Source organism: Corvus hawaiiensis, chromosome 1 (assembly GCF_020740725.1).
Source record: "Corvus hawaiiensis isolate bCorHaw1 chromosome 1, bCorHaw1.pri.cur, whole genome shotgun sequence".
NCBI lineage: Eukaryota > Metazoa > Chordata > Aves > Passeriformes > Corvidae > Corvus > Corvus hawaiiensis.
Window position 1 is genome coordinate 4,457,752 of NC_063213.1, and position 17,472 is coordinate 4,475,223.

General features: G+C 45.9%; 1 protein-coding gene across 5 annotated transcripts in view; it reads right to left on the reverse strand.

The window, feature by feature from the left end:
- The window catches only part of LOC125331517 (mitogen-activated protein kinase kinase kinase 3-like), a 75,961-nt gene that overhangs the window by 31,933 nt on the left and 26,556 nt on the right, over positions 1-17,472 (reverse strand). For 2 of the 5 annotated variants that reach the window (XM_048315963.1, XM_048315642.1), the window contains exons 3-5: positions 15,684-15,756; positions 9,856-9,965; positions 300-343 (exon numbers count right to left, since the gene is read on the reverse strand). In XM_048315963.1, the coding sequence (XP_048171920.1) occupies positions 300-343; positions 9,856-9,965; positions 15,684-15,756 (227 nt within the window). Of the gene's footprint in view, positions 1-299; positions 344-9,855; positions 9,966-15,435; positions 15,619-15,683; positions 15,757-17,472 lie in introns of those variants that run through there. The other 3 variants (XM_048315723.1, XM_048315877.1, XM_048315796.1) reach the window with 3 other exon arrangements.

Genomic DNA, 17,472 nt, shown 5'->3' on the forward strand with positions numbered 1-17,472 from the left:
TTCAGCAGGGCTCAAGAATTAACAAGAGAAAAGGATCCAAGTGTGCACCCAATGTCCCTGGTAAAAGAGGCATTTAATGACTTCCAGCTTGGAACCATTTTGCCTGCATGCAGATCCCAGGAGCTTCTTGTGGCAAATGGGATGACGAGGCAGGGCTCTTGGATATAAAAGTGTAGCTGATTTTAGGGGAATGAATCCTGCTGTGAGCTCATCTGCAGCTGGCTGAAGTCAGCAGGACAGTGTTGAGGGGGAAAGGTAATTTATCCCTGTACTAATGGGGGATTGGACTGGGTACCTACCTTTTCTCTCCTTCATATTCAAACTTGATCCTGACATTTCGCTGCTGAAAGAAAAAGCAGAGAATGGTGAGGTCCCAAACTGCATCCTGGATTGACTCAGAGATCCAAAGCTGACAGGAGTTCCCAGGGAGACTCCCCTGACTCCATTAGGCATCTGTTTATCTAGGGCCAAGCTGTCTGGTGGACTCACAGACTTTGGGACACCCCACATTGCAGAGGAATGTGCTTGTCAAAAAATAAGTTCTTCTATAAGCAAGAAGATACACACCTGTACAACTGTTTTAGTCAAATGCATTCATAAAGTGAAAAATTGTGAATGTCCTGAGCTCACTTGGGAGCAAGGCACTATTATCAAAGCGGCCAACATGTTATGTGTCTGATGCCTGTCCACCTTCAGCATTTCCCATGGTTTCACCCCAGTACTTTTCTATTAGAAACCCAAAAAAACAAAGCTCAGAGGGTATTTATTATAATACAGGAATATTTGGGGCAAAGAATTAAGAAGTAAAGGCAAGCACTCTCTAATGCAAGTGGAGACAGTCTAGGATTTTAAAGCCAACAGTGCTAAGATGGTTGTAGGGCTGGTTGCTATTTTGTTAGAACCTACAAAATGCAAAGTGCATCAGGCCCAATACACAGCAAATGCCCACCCTGAACTGACCCATTGCTCACCTCAAGAGAAACCACAACATTTGCCCAAAGAAGAGCCAGCGGAGTCACAGGCACACTGGGCACACAGCTGTGCAGGGACCAGTAAAAGCCACTTCTCCCATCCTCTATTTGTGCATATTTAGCAGCAATCAAGACCACAAGGAGCCTTTTCACTCCTTCAGCTTCTCAGACCAAGTCTGAGCCAAACATCCCTCTAGCATCCCTTAGATCATTCCAGGACTTTCTGATGGTCTCCAACACAGATCAAAACCCTCTTTACTTCCCAGACCAGGTCTAGTCACCCCACTTAACCAGCATTTTATCCCCCACAGTGCCCACAAGCCTCTTCAAACAGTTCTCTTCCCATAGAGAGAGAAGTATTGGCCACCTCCCTCCGAGGTGTAACCCCAGGGAGGGCTCGGTCCCGCGCCGCCGGCATCTCACAGGGATAACTCCCAACTGGGTGGGTGACAGCCCTTCCTGAGCACAGGACTTATCTCTGGGCCTGGGCTGCCAGCATGTGAAGGCACACTTTCCATCCTCTCAGAGAGAAAGCAGAGCTGCAATGAAACAGCTTTGTTCCTAATGAGGAAAACGAGCTGGACGGGCGCCCTTCGGTTTATTTTTAAACTGACAGCTCCTCGAGTTCTGCAAACACCCACCGAAATTCAGGAAGTCAAGGCTGGAGGCGATTCTGTTGAAAAGCTTAAACAGATTCAGGGTAAACACGTTGGATCACCCAAAACGCATCCTTGTTATCTCTGCCCGTGGCATTTTCTGTGTTTTCGGAAGGGCTGGGAAGAACCAGTGCTGGGACAGTCAGCAAATGGGGCACTCCAGCAGTGATACAGGCCTGTGCTAAACAGGCACTTACATCACCTCAGTGGCTATAGCCAGTTCCCCAGACCCATAAAGTTTGGACAGTCTCCAGGTTTATTTCCAGAACCAGGCCCAACTTGTAAAAATACCAGATTAATTCTAAACCAGTCCAAAATTCAAAAGGAGAAGAGATGACCATAACCAACCTAGTGCTGAAGGTACAAGTCATTCTGCAGAGACAGGCAAATACAGGTGGGGTTGCCACCTTGGATTACCTGGGTTGGAAAAGAAAAGATGTAGGCTCTTTTATGCCAATTTTTATTTGCACATGCCTCTCTGAGCAGGCCTAGCTGGTTCATCCCTCCTGGATGCTGGCAATAAATTGGCCAGTGTAGGTTCACTGACTGTAACACCACAAAACCCTTCTCTAAAGAAAGGGAGAAAAAAAATCAGGGCAAGGAACTTTTGAGGTTTCTCCTTACAAAGGAGCAGGACGTGGAAGGGGAAGAGCTCACACAGCTCTGGCCTCACTGCAGGAAACCTTTCAAAACACAGGTTTCACTTTCAGCACAGCCCCAAATGCTGCACTGAGCTGGGATGTAGCACACGCTGCCTGGCTGTGCTGAGCATCACAGATTTCACAGACAAACAAGTTTTGAAAAACAGCTTGTGGCTGGAAGATGTCAGAACACTTGTCTAAAGCTCCAGAGAGAGAAGAAAATAAAAATAAAAAAAAAAAAAAAAAAAAAAAAAAAAAAAAAAAAAAAGAGCCACAACCCTGCTGCATCCTTTTCTTCTACATCAACAACAAGGCTAATGTGCCATGGCCCGATGCCAGCAGAAGGACGCCAGCTGCCCCACACTGCTCTGCTCCTGAGAAGAGCCACAAACACACTGACTGCAACAGGGAAATGAAAACCCACTTCATTACTTAATTAGATAACATTTTTCTTCAGTATAAAGCACATTAACCTCTTGCCTCCCTCAAGGAAAGCAAGACCTTTAGCTAGCAAGCGTTTGGAAGATGGATAAATTAATATTTATCAGTCTGAGAAGTTGATTACAGTTTAATTTTTCAGACTTCCCTTGTCTTGCTGATATTTTTGACCCACAGCTCAAGCTGAATTCATCACTGCTATCAGCAACAAATACTTTTTTTCTTTTAAAGAAAAAAAAAAAGAGTGGGCAGTGCCCAAAGTACTAGGAAATCTCAAGGGATGCAAAGCACTTCCTAAATGCTGGAGCAGGCTGTGATTTCTAACACCCATGGAAGTCTGGTTTGGAGCAACTGGTTTAAGATTACACAGGGAGCCTGGGGCACTGCCAAGAGCTGGAGCAGAACCTCATGTGAGTCTGCACCCAGACTCAAATGAACAATCAGGGGGAATGCAGGACCAGCACCTTCTCTGTCAGGAACTCAACACAGTGTGCAAATGTCGAGGTGGAAGAGGTGTGGGTGGTAGAGGCTGCTGGGCCCTACTCACTTCTGCAATCTTGTGAGGAATGTGACTCCCCCTTGCACAAGCCAGGTGTATTATTTACTGTCCCTCCCATCAGGTGTCACATGAGGTCAAGGGCAGCCCTGTTCTCCTTCAACCAAGAGGTCCTTACTGGATGTAGGAGAACAAGCTGTGACATCCAAAGGCCTGTGTTAAAATACAGTGCAGCAGAGCAGTAAGGCCAGTCACAGGCACCAGCCTTAAACCCTGAGCTCTGGCAGAGCACTTAAACAACATTTTCATCAGCACTGTGAGAGTTCAGGCAGGTAATGGAGCAAGCAAGGGAAACTGAGGCACAAAGGCAGGAGGGGCTTTGGATAAGGGTATGAAGAGAGAGCCCAGCCTAGGGAGGAGAAGGCTCCATGGAGACCTTATTGCAGCATTTCAATGTATAAAAGGGGCTTTATAAGATGGAGAGAGACTTTTTACCTGGTCCAGTAGTGACTGGATGAGGGCAACAGTTTTCAACAGCAAGAGGCTAGACTGAGGTTGGATATAAGGAAGAAATTTTCTGCTCTTGGGTTGATCAGACACTGGAATAGGTTGCCCAGAAAAGCTGTGGATGCCCCATCCCTGGAAGCGTTCAAGGTCGGGTTGGACTGAGCAACCTGGTCTAGTGACAGATGTCCCTGCCCACAGCAGACAGGCTGGATTTTAACAGCTTCCCAGCCCAAACCATTCTGTGATTCACTCTCTGAAGCAGAACAGTGGTAGAGAGAGGCACAGAACTGAGGTGCTCGGCCTCCTGGGCTGTATGTACTGAGCAGCTTTCCCTCTCCGTGTGCGTTTCCGTACAACGCGGGGCACGGAGGAGCCCACGGCCCGGCTGGCGCCTGCAGACCCTGCTGCGACGCAAACAAAACCAGCGACAGCCCTGACAGGAAATACCACAGTCATTCCCTTCATTTCTACAAGAATTTCTTCTCCAAAATACTTGTCGCGGCATTTCCTCCAGCCCTGCTAACAAATGGTATTTTACTCTTTCTTGCCATATTCCTCTGAAAGGAAAAAGCAAATCCACTGCCGTGGCCACAAACCCACTGCCATCTTTCCAGGCTTTCCTTGAGGTATTTTTAGCTCTTTCCTCAAAACTTCTGATTCCACGGAGAAAAGACCACAACTGCCAAGCCTCAGAGAGAGAATTCAATGGGAATTTGAAGACAAAAGGGGCAACTTTGCCTCTTGGCTGGGGACCACATACCCCAGCGGGCTTGGCCAAGCTCCGTCCCTCAGAGCTGGAGCAACAGCCCTGTGTGCTGGTTTAGATTAAGGAAAACGTTGGAAAAGAATGGAAAAAGTGTTTCCAAACGAGGTGAATCATGATCTTATACAGAGATCCCTGAAGAGCTGACTGCTGTTTGTAATAAAAGCACACACAGAGAGCAGGAAAACAAGCTGTTAGTCCTAAAATGGAAGTGGCTCTGGAGGAGCAGAAGGTGCTAAGAACCCTCTCTGCTGAACAGCCAGGGGGTTGCTCAAACTGGGGTTCAAGTCCAAGCTGAGCAATGCCCATGGAGAAGGCTAATGGCAGAGGCAGGTAGGGAGCCAGAAGAGGAGCCAGCCCTGCCAGCCCTTCCATGCCTGTGTCACCAAAACAACTAAAACTGCCACTCTGGAAAATCCCAGACCAGCACAAATTCGAAGATTCCCCCCATCATGTCCTCTCCTCCTCCTAAACTCAGCTGCCATCAGAAACAGCATTCTGTGCAGACCCCACCTCTGTGGCTTGCTTTAAAGCTGCTCCTGTCAAATCCAACCAGAGACAGCTTTGCCCATGCTGAGACATCACAGGGATGGGGCTTTTGGAGCATTTTTTCAACCCAAATCCACAGTTGCCTCACAAACCAGCTGGGACAAAGCCTCTGACTTCAGCATAAACCCCTCTGTGGTCAAGAAAAGTCATCACAAGGGGCTTCTTATTCCCTTTGGTGCTGGTCCAAGAGGGGCTCATTCCGGCCTTACTCATATCCACCCACGAGACCCCAGGCACTTATTTTTCCTCAGTTTCCCCCTTGGGTAATACAGGGGCAATGAAATACACTCACTTTTGCGTGCCACAGGGTAATCAGAGGGATAATTTTCACTTCTCTTATTTTCTACTTGCTGGATTAGGAAACACTGAGAAAACCCCGCAGAGCCGTGCAGGCATTAGCGCTCGAGTTACTCCCTTTGTACAAAGCCACAAAGCGGTGGGATTCCTCCTCAGCTCCTGGCACTGGCTAAGAGGAATCAGCACCACAGGGCCAGGCTGGGGGGACTCCTACACTTCCCCAAGGTGCAGGTTGTTTGCATCAGCCCTGTGCTTGCCCCTGCCCTCAGCAGCAGGACGTTCCTTACACGCCAGACAGCTGGAGCGCGGCCCCAGACCGCAAGAGGAGATGACTAATCCACATCATTGGGAATTATCTGCACAGAACCCCCACGCACACCGGGTTATTCAGCAATCAGACAGAAAGGAGTTTGTCTGGCATTGCCCCCTTCTCATTTCAGGGGTGGAAAGCACGATATATCCCAGTCCCCCTGGATTCTTGCAGCTTGCTTTCCTCTGAAAGCAAGTCCAGCACCTGAGCAGCTCAGAGGGCAGTGGAAAGATGATGTCTAGAAGGGTCACTGCTGCCTGTTACAGACATTTCTGTTTCAGACAGCAGCAGAAATCACAGGCTTCAAAATGTTTATCTAAAACCACCCACCTGACAGGGAATAGCTTTTATCCAGCTGGATTTCTCATTGGTATCACCCTCTTCGCATCCAAGTCAGCTCCACACGCAGACATGGGAAAGCCTCTTAAGTCCTTGGGACTTCCCTACCTTTGCCATCTCCAGCGAAGGCTCTCCCAGTCAGTGCTGCTCCCCAGGTGGGGAAATCCCTGCAGATTCCCATCTTCCCCCATCCACATCATATTCCCCAAATACAAAACAGGTGATAAAGCCTAACTCCTTTTTCAGGCTGCTCAAAGACCCACAGAGAGCCCTACAAAATGAGCTGTATTTTACCAGAGTTATGAGCAAGCCTTGTCTTGCATCCAGCTTGCCAAATAGAAGAGAGTCCAGAGGTAATTTACTAGAAGAACAACTTTTTAGGACAGTCTGACATTTGATCTAAGTGGAGAAACATTTCTTACAAATATTTAATTGCCGTGGGAGAACTTGCCATCATGATTAAGGTGGCAGAGGAGTTGCTGGCTGTCATCAGCTGTGACAGAGGCCCACTGACAACCAGCTTCATGCTGCCAGTTGCCAAGTGCTATTTATAGAAATGAATGTATGTGCACAGAAATAGATACAAAATAAATGCTAATTTAATTGCTCTTTTCTCCCTCCATCCTTTTGTTCAGGATTTCTTAATTATTTGGGGTTTCCATTCTTATTCTTTAATGCAGATCTTCATTCTTCTGTTTCCTCCATCCCCTCTTAAGAGACATTTTTATAAACAAACTCCTTTGTTCAGTCCAAGAGATAGCCTGAAAGGACTCCTTCCAGCCATGCCAGAGGATGCACAAGGAATCACGGAGTGATTAAAGGCATAACAGAGGAATACCAGCGCAGAAGTTGCTCTAGGAGCACTGTCAGAATGATCCCTCTGTTCCCAAAGAACGGCTCTGCTTTAACATGGGGAAGGAAAAGGGCGTCCATGTGTGCCCCTATAATTCCCACAAGGAAGAGAGGCAGGACGATGTAGTGGCTGCCACACCTGACCAGGACTCAGGAGACTCCAGCTCAGCCATCACATCTGCTGCCAGCTGCCTGGGCAATTCAAGGGAGGAAAATCATCCACACTGTGCTGTTCTCATTTCCAGCTTGTTCTGCCATGAGGCACTGCACATCCAGAAATCCAACCTTCACCCTAAACTCGTTTGTGAGGGAAGAAAACTAAGAAAAGAAGGATTTTCATGAAATTTGCCAAAGGATGTTCATTTCTTAAGATGATCTGAAGCAAAACTATCGATATTTTGGGAAAGAAATATTTTGGAGCACACACCACCACAGGCTGTTTTCTTGTGTGGCCCAGGCCTACCAGGAATACAATCTGGCAGGATTCAAACTTCAGCTTGTGTCCAGAGAGCACTAAGGAAGCCCTCCAGGAGACAGGAATGAGATAGCACTTCAGTTGTGTTTCTCTGTGTACCAAAACACTGCAGCAAGCCACAGAGAACTGGCTAGCTAGCCAACACATTCTTGTTTAACTCTGTCTTTCAGTGGAAATTTGGAACACTGACTAAAGGATTCCCATGCCTCAGAAAAAACATTTTTCCACAGAAAAAGAAATATTATTTTATTAATCTAACAACTGAACTCCCAGACCCAAGTAGCTCAACGTGAGCAGGTTGCTGCAGGGCCTCATGAGAGGCACCAACAATGAGATAACCAAGAGGACATTTTATCACCAAAATCCCCCTGTGCCTCACTCCCCCTCCAAGAAGGGAAACTGCAGGGCATCCCTCAGCCCAACCAGCCAACCTAACCACAGGGAAAAATAAAAAATAAAAAGGGAAAACCAAGTGCCAAAGGAGCAACAAATCACCAGCACAATGACAGCATTTCCAAAGCAATCTCTCCCCCACATCAATTTCTGTCCTAAAAAACAAGGAAACAAAACTCCTAAAAGTGACCCAAACAAGCTGATTAAACTGAGCTGCAAACACAAACCAAGTCCCCACTAATTCCACCTCCTTTGGCCACTCCCCACGTCCCAAACTTGCCTCCCGCCATCCCGCGAGGCAGACGTGTTCCAGCCAGTCCAATTTAGTGAGGCAACAATTCAACATCCTCCAACGCCCTTCATCTCCTGGGGCCTGCTGGTCTGAACTCTCAGCTCCGGATGCGCGAGGAGAGCGGGATCCTGACCATCCACATCTCCTCCATCAGAGAGCTCTGAGCAACCCTGAGCATGCAGCTACGGCTGCTCCACTTACGGGTAAAAAGAAAAATCATGAAGGGGGAAGTGTTCCTCCAAGCATCAACGCTGTGATAAGAAGGAAAGTCTGATTCCTGCTATAATAAAAATCAAACTCAAGTGGCAGCCAACTATTCTAAAGCTGATACCAGAGCACGGCGTAACTCCACCAGTGATTTATAAATGAAGATGCAGAGTGGATGGGCTGTGGGTAGGGACTTGATTGCAAGATGCTAACTTTATGCAGATAAGAATTCAGTCAATGAGAACCACCACTTTCCTTATTTTTGACTAATTATCTGGTTAACTGTGTATGTGCTGCATTAACAGCCCAGGTCTCAAAAACAGCAGTAAGGATTTTCCCCCATTGCACAAAACAAATGTGTAATTTAAGAGGAGCCTGAAAAGTTTTGCTACCCTGAAAGCAACCCGAGCTGGCTCAGCACGGTCCCCACCCACCACCACACACAAGATGCTGCCCTCGGAGCCATCCAAAGCTGCACAGGGTTTTCTGCTCTGCCTGCAGCTGCAGGGAGCCAGCCCCGAGTTTCTCTGGTCAGTTCTGTAAACATCTTGGACTTATTTCAGCATGAGCTGAACACAAACCCAGTGATTCAACTTGGACAGCTGCTACTGCCAGGACACACTTTGAAACAAGACATGCACACGTGTTTTTGTCTGCATATGGCTGGGAAGTCCAGAGGGATTCGGGAAGGGATTTTTCCTCTCTGCACCCAGACTTCTTTGTAGCACAAGTGCCATTAAAAAACGCATGACGACAGTAAATGACAATTTGTTTTCTTCCATGCTAGGCATCGAGCAATTGCAGAGTTGACTGCAAGCTCATTCTAAACCATAGCACTAGAGGTGGAATTCCAAGTGGATTTGCTGCCATACTTCTCCAGTTGTCCTAATCTTTTTCTCCCTTTCTTTCTTGCTATTTTGACAACTGAATTCTTTCTTCACAACTTTTACGTTCGCATAACACTTGTTCCATACACAAGCAGGCTATTAAATCCACTTCAGCTATTGTATTGATGTCAGCAAACAATTTCTGACATTGCTCAAGGGACAACGTTTTTTGCTCACCAAAACAACTCTGAATGTGCAACAGGGCCAAAACCTTTGGGTTTAGGAGCATAAAGAAAAACAGCAGTAATTCATAATTAAACACTTTATATAAGAATGACATTACTCCTCCCCAAAGAGCCTGGGTGTCTACAGCTCAGAATTGGCAGCCTATCTTTCAAATATCTGAAGTAAAATATGCACGTAATAAATATTGTATTTCATTAACGCTGTCAATAGAAAACAATTGACTTATCCAAGTCCTGAAGTTGCACAGCCTGAAACAAGTTCTGCTGCTTTCAGAGCTAAACAACAGTCAGAAGTGCCTTGAGGTAAGAATTGAGATTTAAACCCAGTTTCAGGCTCAGTTGTTGTATTTGTGAATAATTTGGGGCATCACTCTTCTCTGCTTCTCTGTGATATAGGGATGCCTGTAACTTCCTTTCAGCCCTTCAGAAAGAGCTCATGAAGCTCATAACTTGGTAAAATTATGATATTTCTGATGTGCTGAGCACCTGTAAACTTCAGTTCTAACATTTAAACTCTGCTCTGCCAGCATGGCAAGCACCAAGCCCACCTCTTTGGTCTGCTGGAGTTTGGGGTGGACTAAAGAAGCAATGCCTTACCTGTTTGTTGGAGTGGACACTGTTTTTATTCCTGTTGTTGTCCAGCAGCCCCCCACATTTGCCCAACGCTGCCAAATCCTTCATAATAGAGTGCAGAGCTTCTTCTTCATCTGCAAAAGAAGAGACGACTGAAGTGGAAGACAACCCTGCCCTCGGATGTGCAGAGTGAAAATATAGCACTGCAAATATAAACTTTCAGCACAAATGGATCAAAAGACACAATGTCAAGCCTTCCTATTAAGAGAGGCATTCCAAGACCACACCAGAGTCTCTTCTAGCCCATCCTGTCTTAAAAAATACAGGTTCCTACATCACAGACAAATAATGAGATCTCATTGCCCCCACCTGAAAGTGCTTGCAAGAAAGCTGGAGAGGGACTCTTGATAAGGGCATGCAGTGATAGGACACAAGGAAATGCCTTTTAATTGAAAGAGGGCAGGTTTAGATTGGATATTAGGAAGAAATTTTCCTCTGTGAGGGTGGTGAGGCCCTGATTGTCTAGAGAAGCTGTGGCTGCCTTATCCCTGGAAGTGTCCAAGGCCAGGTTGGATGGGGTTTGGAGCAACCTGGAATAGTGGAAGGTGCCCCTGCCCATGGCAGGGATCACTGCCCATGGCAGTGGATCCACTTTGTGAGGTGAAAGTTGATGCTCTACAGGACAGAAACCTTTCAGAACCTGGCAAGCTCACAGCAGCAGGTGAGGGAGCACAACACAGTTCTTCATCTCTGCCTTTCCTCTTCCTTCATTAAAGGTGGACAAGACCCACAACTGACTTGCAAAACCAGAGGCAGTGAGAAACCAGAGGAGAGGCCAAGGAATCCATGAAAAGAGAGAAACTCAGCAACGCTGCATAGAAGACACTGGAAGCCTGCATGGGATTTCTGATTCTGCAGTAATGGGAGAACTTTGAGGGACCCATTGGATCTGAAACCAATCTCCTTCTTTTCAACACTTTGGCATCTGTGGCCTCTTAAAGCAGCTATAAAGGATTACACTGAAAAATACCAACTGCAAGAACTAAGAACCCTGTCAAGACTTAGGGCAGGGCATGCTCGTTAGTGAAAACCCACTGCACACTCCATGTTTGTGGTACAGTCAAGGCAAGTGGGAGGCACATGCAGCTATTACTGTAAAAAATACGAATACAGCTACAAATCTTGTCTGAAAATTAGTGTCTCCAGGGACAGAAACACCCCTACGTCAGGCCAGCCTGCAGATTTAACTCAAAGTCCACAAATATGTGAAAAATTACAAAAACTGTATGAAATCAGACAGGTCTGGGCCCAAATACTGAGGATCTTTCCCCAAGGAGGTGTATGTCCTGGATCCTCGTGCTCAGAGACAACATCCTCTCCTCTTTTTCTGCTCCTCCTGCTGGGTTCTATCAAGATTGAAGCTATGAAAAAAAACCCAAATACATGAGAAAAAGACTTCTCGTGCGTGCTGTGCTCCCAGAGCATATTAAAGAAATAAGGGGAAAAATTGGGGGAAAATGCTTAAAATCCAGTCTCACATTTCAGAGCTCAGAAATGATCTCCAATGCCTACACCAAACTATCTGGATAAAGCCTACATTTTCCTGTAGGCAATGTGTGTATACATATTTAATATATAAACATATATCTGTACATCCATATTAGATATCTAATTGGCAAAATAATATAATTCATACCAAAGTACATTAAAATGTAATCCCTTTTGCCTTCCACTTCTCCCTACTTTCTAAAAGCACGGGTGTGTTTTTCCAGAGGGGTGGCAGGGAGCACAGCCTGAAATGCTACAGGAAAAAACTCAAGACAATTTTCAGTTCTAGTTCAGGAAAAAAAAAAAACAACAACAAAAAAGAAACACATCAAAATGTCCCCACAGTTTGGGTTTGGGGTGTTTTTCTTTTGTTGTTGTTGGTTTGTTTTGGTTTGTTTTTTTTTAAAGGACCTCTGGGACAACCATAGTTTTCCACTGAGATTTTGTAGTAGGAAACTACCCAACACAAAAAAAGAAGGAAAAAAAGCTTTTTTTTTTTTTTTTCTGTGCAGGGGGAAGGGAACAGGGGGAGGGACGAGCTAAAACAAACCCACAAAAACAAAACCCCCTTACGCCGCCCTCCAGGAATTTTCCACCAAAGCTCTAATCTCTACAGTGCCCCTCACCCCTTTCTTTTTTTTCCAGCGAGTGACAACAAAAGTTTCCTGAACTGCCTGACACAAAACACAATCTGTAATGTCACGGGCCAACAGGGCCAGCAGGCAGAGGCAGAGCCTGGCTTTGGTAGCAAAACCACCCAATTCACCACCCCTCTCCCATCTCCAAACCTCCCTGGCCATGGCCAGCAGCATTTTCCAGGAGAGGAATCTCTGGTAAACCATCACCAGTGCCCTGGTTTATATGACATTGTCTTCCTCCTCTATCTACACAACAATTTTGCCAAAACTTTTTGTAACAGACTTCCAAGTCCACCAAACACAGGTTTAAAAATTCCTGGGGCTGCAAAGCCAGTTCATGGTAAGTCACATTTCTTAGGAAGTCAGGCTACAAATCTCTGCCAGAAGTGACTTTTTGCATCTCTCCAAATATAGCAAAGCAAGGAGAACCCACTCACTTTCAGTAACTGCTTAAATTCAGCCAGTTTCCAGAAATACCCAACCATCAACTTAATTGGCCCAGAATCAGTGGTGTAAAACTGAGCTCCAGTTGTCCTGAATAGGTACGGAAGGAAAAAAAAAAGAAAAAGCTACTTCTTGTATTTGACTGTCAAATCAGCATTCTCATTCCTCTATCTACTAAAAAAACTGATGCAAAAGAGCATTCTAAAAAGCTTTTGAGGATTTTTAACTACAAAACATGAGTGTTTGTTGTCAAAAATCTAAAATACTAAATGACACAACTGCTACAAAATAAGATAAGAAAACTTATTCCTATACAAGCAGGAAAGGTTGTTTTCTGCTGCCAGAGGGTGAAAGATGACTTAAGCACAAGCAGAAATACAGTATTTCCTTGAACTAACATATTTCTATGTGCTTAAGTATTTTTCAACTGCTTTTAACAGTGTGTTTTTACTCTAAGAGAACTGCAATTTCAGAGAGGCAATGACCAAAGCTGTTCAAAACAAAACCCCCCACACCAGGCTCTGAAGCAACTTCTGAGCAGCAGCAGCACAATTTGCATCATCGGTTGCAAAACCGACACTTCCCAGTCCTCTTCAGGACAGCTTTGCACAGGGACTGATACTTTCCAGACTGAACCTCTTGCCCATCCTAATTACTGCTCTTGGGGTCTCCAAGCTGACTCCCAAGAAGGGTGGAGAACTTTGTTCCATGGAAATACGCAGCCAGCTCAGCCAGTGCAGTCAAAATTCAAACAAGCACTGAAGCTAACTGGATAATTAAATCCAAATGCCACTCCCAAGCCTTTCCAGCAAAAGGGGTGTCACAGGCTGCTCCTTCTCTGTTTGGCTTGGTTTGAGCCAGGAGAGGGTGAAGGATAGATGGCTCTACCAGGGACAAAATGCCAATTGTCAGGAATCCCGGGCCCAAGGGACAGGAAAAATCCTGTTCTCCTGATCCAGCCCTGGCAGGACCCAAATGTTCTTCAGCCTTGTGAGAAGGCAGCATTGAGGCTGCACAGCAAACACCTCCCCAGGCTTTGCCATGGCTCCAGAACAAAACAGCTGCGAGTTGCACAACACTGATGAAGTATCCTCGGAGCTCAGATGGACTTGGGAGCCTCCTGGAAATCTTTGTGCAACGTGAGCAGGTTCCTGCTCCTGAACGACCTCCTGGCCCAGCTCCACTCTGGCATCGTTTTGCACAAATTCACTTAAGGTACTGTGGGTTGACAGGATGAATTGTACAGCAAATCCCACTTGCTCTCCAACACAACATGTAAACAGGATTATTTCTACCATGGAAGATCACGACAGAGAAAAGCTGATTACAGAGACAGCAAAAATGAAACATAAAAATAAATCACGTTTAGTACTGTCCCTCTGTCCCCAGTGTCCCTTCTTCCATCCTCAGCTCTGTCTTTACTTTCAGCTATTTCCCTTAGTAGGAAACTCATTTCTTTCTTCTCTACTTTCCACCAACACATTTAATTTTGTGCTTTTTAAATCAGCTTCCTGTGGCAAATCTTGTTTGATCACACTGCCAGCCCACCCAACCAAGGACCACTTCCAACCAAAAATAATAGATGTTTCAAAAGATATTAATTTCCCAGAGGTTTGGGGGTGGGGGGATATATCCATAGCAACATAGAAGAGAGGAACACACAGGAGCAGAAAGCCAAGAGCACTCCCAGGAAGCAATGACCAGTGGAGCTCCAGTAGACAGGGTTTATATTTTTATTAAAATACACTCATCCGTTTTGGCAGGATCTTACATCAAACCCAGAATGCCTCCTTCTCTCATCAGGTTTTCAGTTCTGCAAGATGTTAAGATTCACAAGTCCCAGGCACTACCAGTACGAATCTGAGGCATCAAAATCAACCAGGGAGTGAAATCAAAAAGCCAGCAGATGACACATCTCTCTGCCCTTCAGAGACACGCTTCCGGCGTTGCTACATGGCCTTAGGTTCCAGTCTGCATGAGGGAGAGAGGAACCTGGACTTTCAGTCTTAGTACAGCAAGGTCACTGCTCAAAAAGAGAGAAAAAAAAAATTTAAAAGGGAGAAATAGAAAGCCTGAAGGTCAACATGGACCACCCAAAACAATTCAAGAGTCAGGAGAAAAAGCAAATGAAGAAGGGACAAAGGAATAATTTAGCTGTGTTCAGATGGTCTAGACACTGCTGTTATTGTTGGCTTCACTAATAGGTCATTGCTAAGAGGCAGCTTACGGTAGTTTCATGAAGCTGCTTCCATCAACACTGCAAAAAAAAAAAAAAAAAGCAGCAGCAGCTGGATGAAGCCCACAGGAAAGCCTGCAGAAGTAAAGCAGAGTCCTGTAAAACATGGTGAGTTCTGATTTGGGCCTCTCACACACACACCAGGCAGAACCAGGGCTGAGAAGAGTCTGGGAAAAGTCCTGGGCGTTGCAGGAGGGAAGAATATTGTCCTGTGAGTCATTCCTGAGCAAGGCTGGAGCGTGCAGCTCCAGGGCCCTGCATGCGCTTGGATCCACAGAAAAACCACAGATGTGACCACTTGTGGTCACTGAAGATCCCACTGTGCTTTTCACAGCCCTGATGCTTGATAGTGCATCTGCCTGTGTAAACTCCAGCAGCACCCTCCACCGCCAGCATCCACCTCTCCAGGAGGTGATGCAGCCACTGGGGATATCCCCAGGCAGAGGGAAGAGTTCTGTGGAGGCTGAGAGGGGGATGAAGAGAGGATGGGGAGCCACACAGAAACACTGTCACATTCAGTAAAAGCCCTTTCAAAGGCAAGACTTCGAATATATAGTGACAAAAAATACTGAAATGTAATAAAACACAGTGAAAATAAATATGGAGCCACATGATGACGATGACACTGACAATCCTGCCTTTGGTCTGAAGAGACATCAGCCTTTCATTTTCTCTGGGTTTTTTTTTTTGAAAGTACACAGTTTTTGGTTTGACTGGTATACAACATTTATCTCTTACCAAAGGGCACCTGAACTGGAAGACAAGACTCACTCTCCTGGCATCACTCAGCACCTGCAAAGGGCAGCCCTGATGGAATTCCTGATAGAGTTTCAGCTACGCTGTCAGGAGGAAAGGAGATGGGCTGGGTTTTATGTCTCATTTGATGGACAGGAATCTGAGACAGACAAAAACTTTGCTCAAGACCACACAAGTCTGCAGCCAGAGCTAAGCACATTAAAGGAGCTTAAATTCAGAGAGGACTTAACTGGATCTGGCCTTCCTGGCTGTATACAAAGGGCACAGCAACTCCTTCAGCAACTTCCACATCCCAACCTTGACCTGGAATCACACAAAACAGCCTCTTCAGAAAGCCCTAGCTTGAAGAGCTCTTGCACTTACTGCAGTAACCTCTTTGCAACAAATACCTCAATTCCAGTTTGAGAGTACAGCTTGCTTTGTATTCTACTCATTAGATCTTGGTACCCCTGTATCTTAGAGACCCTTCTGTTAATAGACACTCCCCATCTTCTCCAGGTACTCACAGACTGTGATTTCATCTCCTTTTAACCATTCTTCATTTAAGTAAATGGAAATACATAGCTTCTGCCACTAGAGTGATACTTCGTTCATTCCTAAAGCTCTTTCCAGTGGTTTTTTTTGGTTTGGTTTTTGTTTTTTTTTATCAAGAGAAAACATCAAAGAAGCACATAATGTTCAGTGGCCAAAGCACCTTTTCATGTCTGTTAGCTGTGTGAGCAGGGGGCAACAGCAAACTTGGCCCACATGTTACAGTGCAAGTCCACATCTATCAGACCAGCAGCCACCTGGGTTGCCCACTGCCTTCCCAGAAGGTGTCAGACCAGGCCAGGTCTCTCAGGGAACACAACAACACTCACCCATGTGAGAGCAGGTGTCAAAGAACTTACTTGTGAAGATACATGCTGCCTTTTCTCCAAAAGCCAGAGGGGGAAAAAGCTTGGAGATGAAGAGAAACCCTGACCTGGGGTTTCTTCAGCACCTGCAAACACCATGAACAGGCAGGTACAGCCACCAGGATTCAAGCCATGCACAAGAAACTGGGGGCAGAGGTACAGCACAGGCTTGATGATCTCAAGGGTCTTTTCCAAACTAAATGATTCTGATTCTTAACAGAAGGGATCAATTAGTAAGTAAACACCATCACTGACTGTCCCAGTCAAAACTAGGAAGGACTCCAGTGAGCCAGAGACTCAGAAGCCTGACTTGGACCATGACAAAAGCCCCCAAGCAAGCAAAGAAGGGACCCAGACACTCTGACAGGCAGCAACAAATACTGTTGTGCAACTCATCCCCTTGGAAGGGCTGCCTGTGGATGATCTGTGGCAAACAGAGCGCTGCCTGCACCCATCTAGTGAGATCCAGACAAACCTCCACATAAATCCAACCCACATGCACAAACCATTCTGCCACCATCTGGAGCCATGTCCAGAATCTGATAAAGAGAAAAATTATCCAATTACCCTCCTCCAGAGCAGACTGCAGTCTGCAGCAGACACACCAGTGGAGCACGTTCCCTTTGCAAGTCAGCAAAGGCTCACCAGCAGCTGGATCCTGCTGCCGTTCTCCCTCCTGCAACCCCACCCAAGGGATGCCAAGGTCACCTCTGCGTAGGACTCAAGGGCAGGGCACAGCCCAGCAGGTCAAGCAGAGCAATTATATAGGAGGAAGTGAGGAAAGACCCTCCTGATATGCAGGATTTCTTGCCAAGAGTTTGCTCACTAATGTCTTGAGCTCAGGACACACAAACTCACATAGAAAATCAGTGCTGTGATGTGCTGGGGGTTCTTGTAAGCACACTTCTTCTTATCAAAGAATTAAAATGCTAAAGGGTGCACCAGGCAGAGGAAATTATTAATCCTTTACCTGACAAATGGATGCTCGACTCTTGCTCTCCACAAATGACATCAGTTTGGATTTTTAATTTCACTTTTACAGTAACTGCCTTGTGAAAAGAAACAAAACCAAACCCATCAGAGGCTTTTGACAGCTACAGATGTCCATCACACCAAGTGCCCA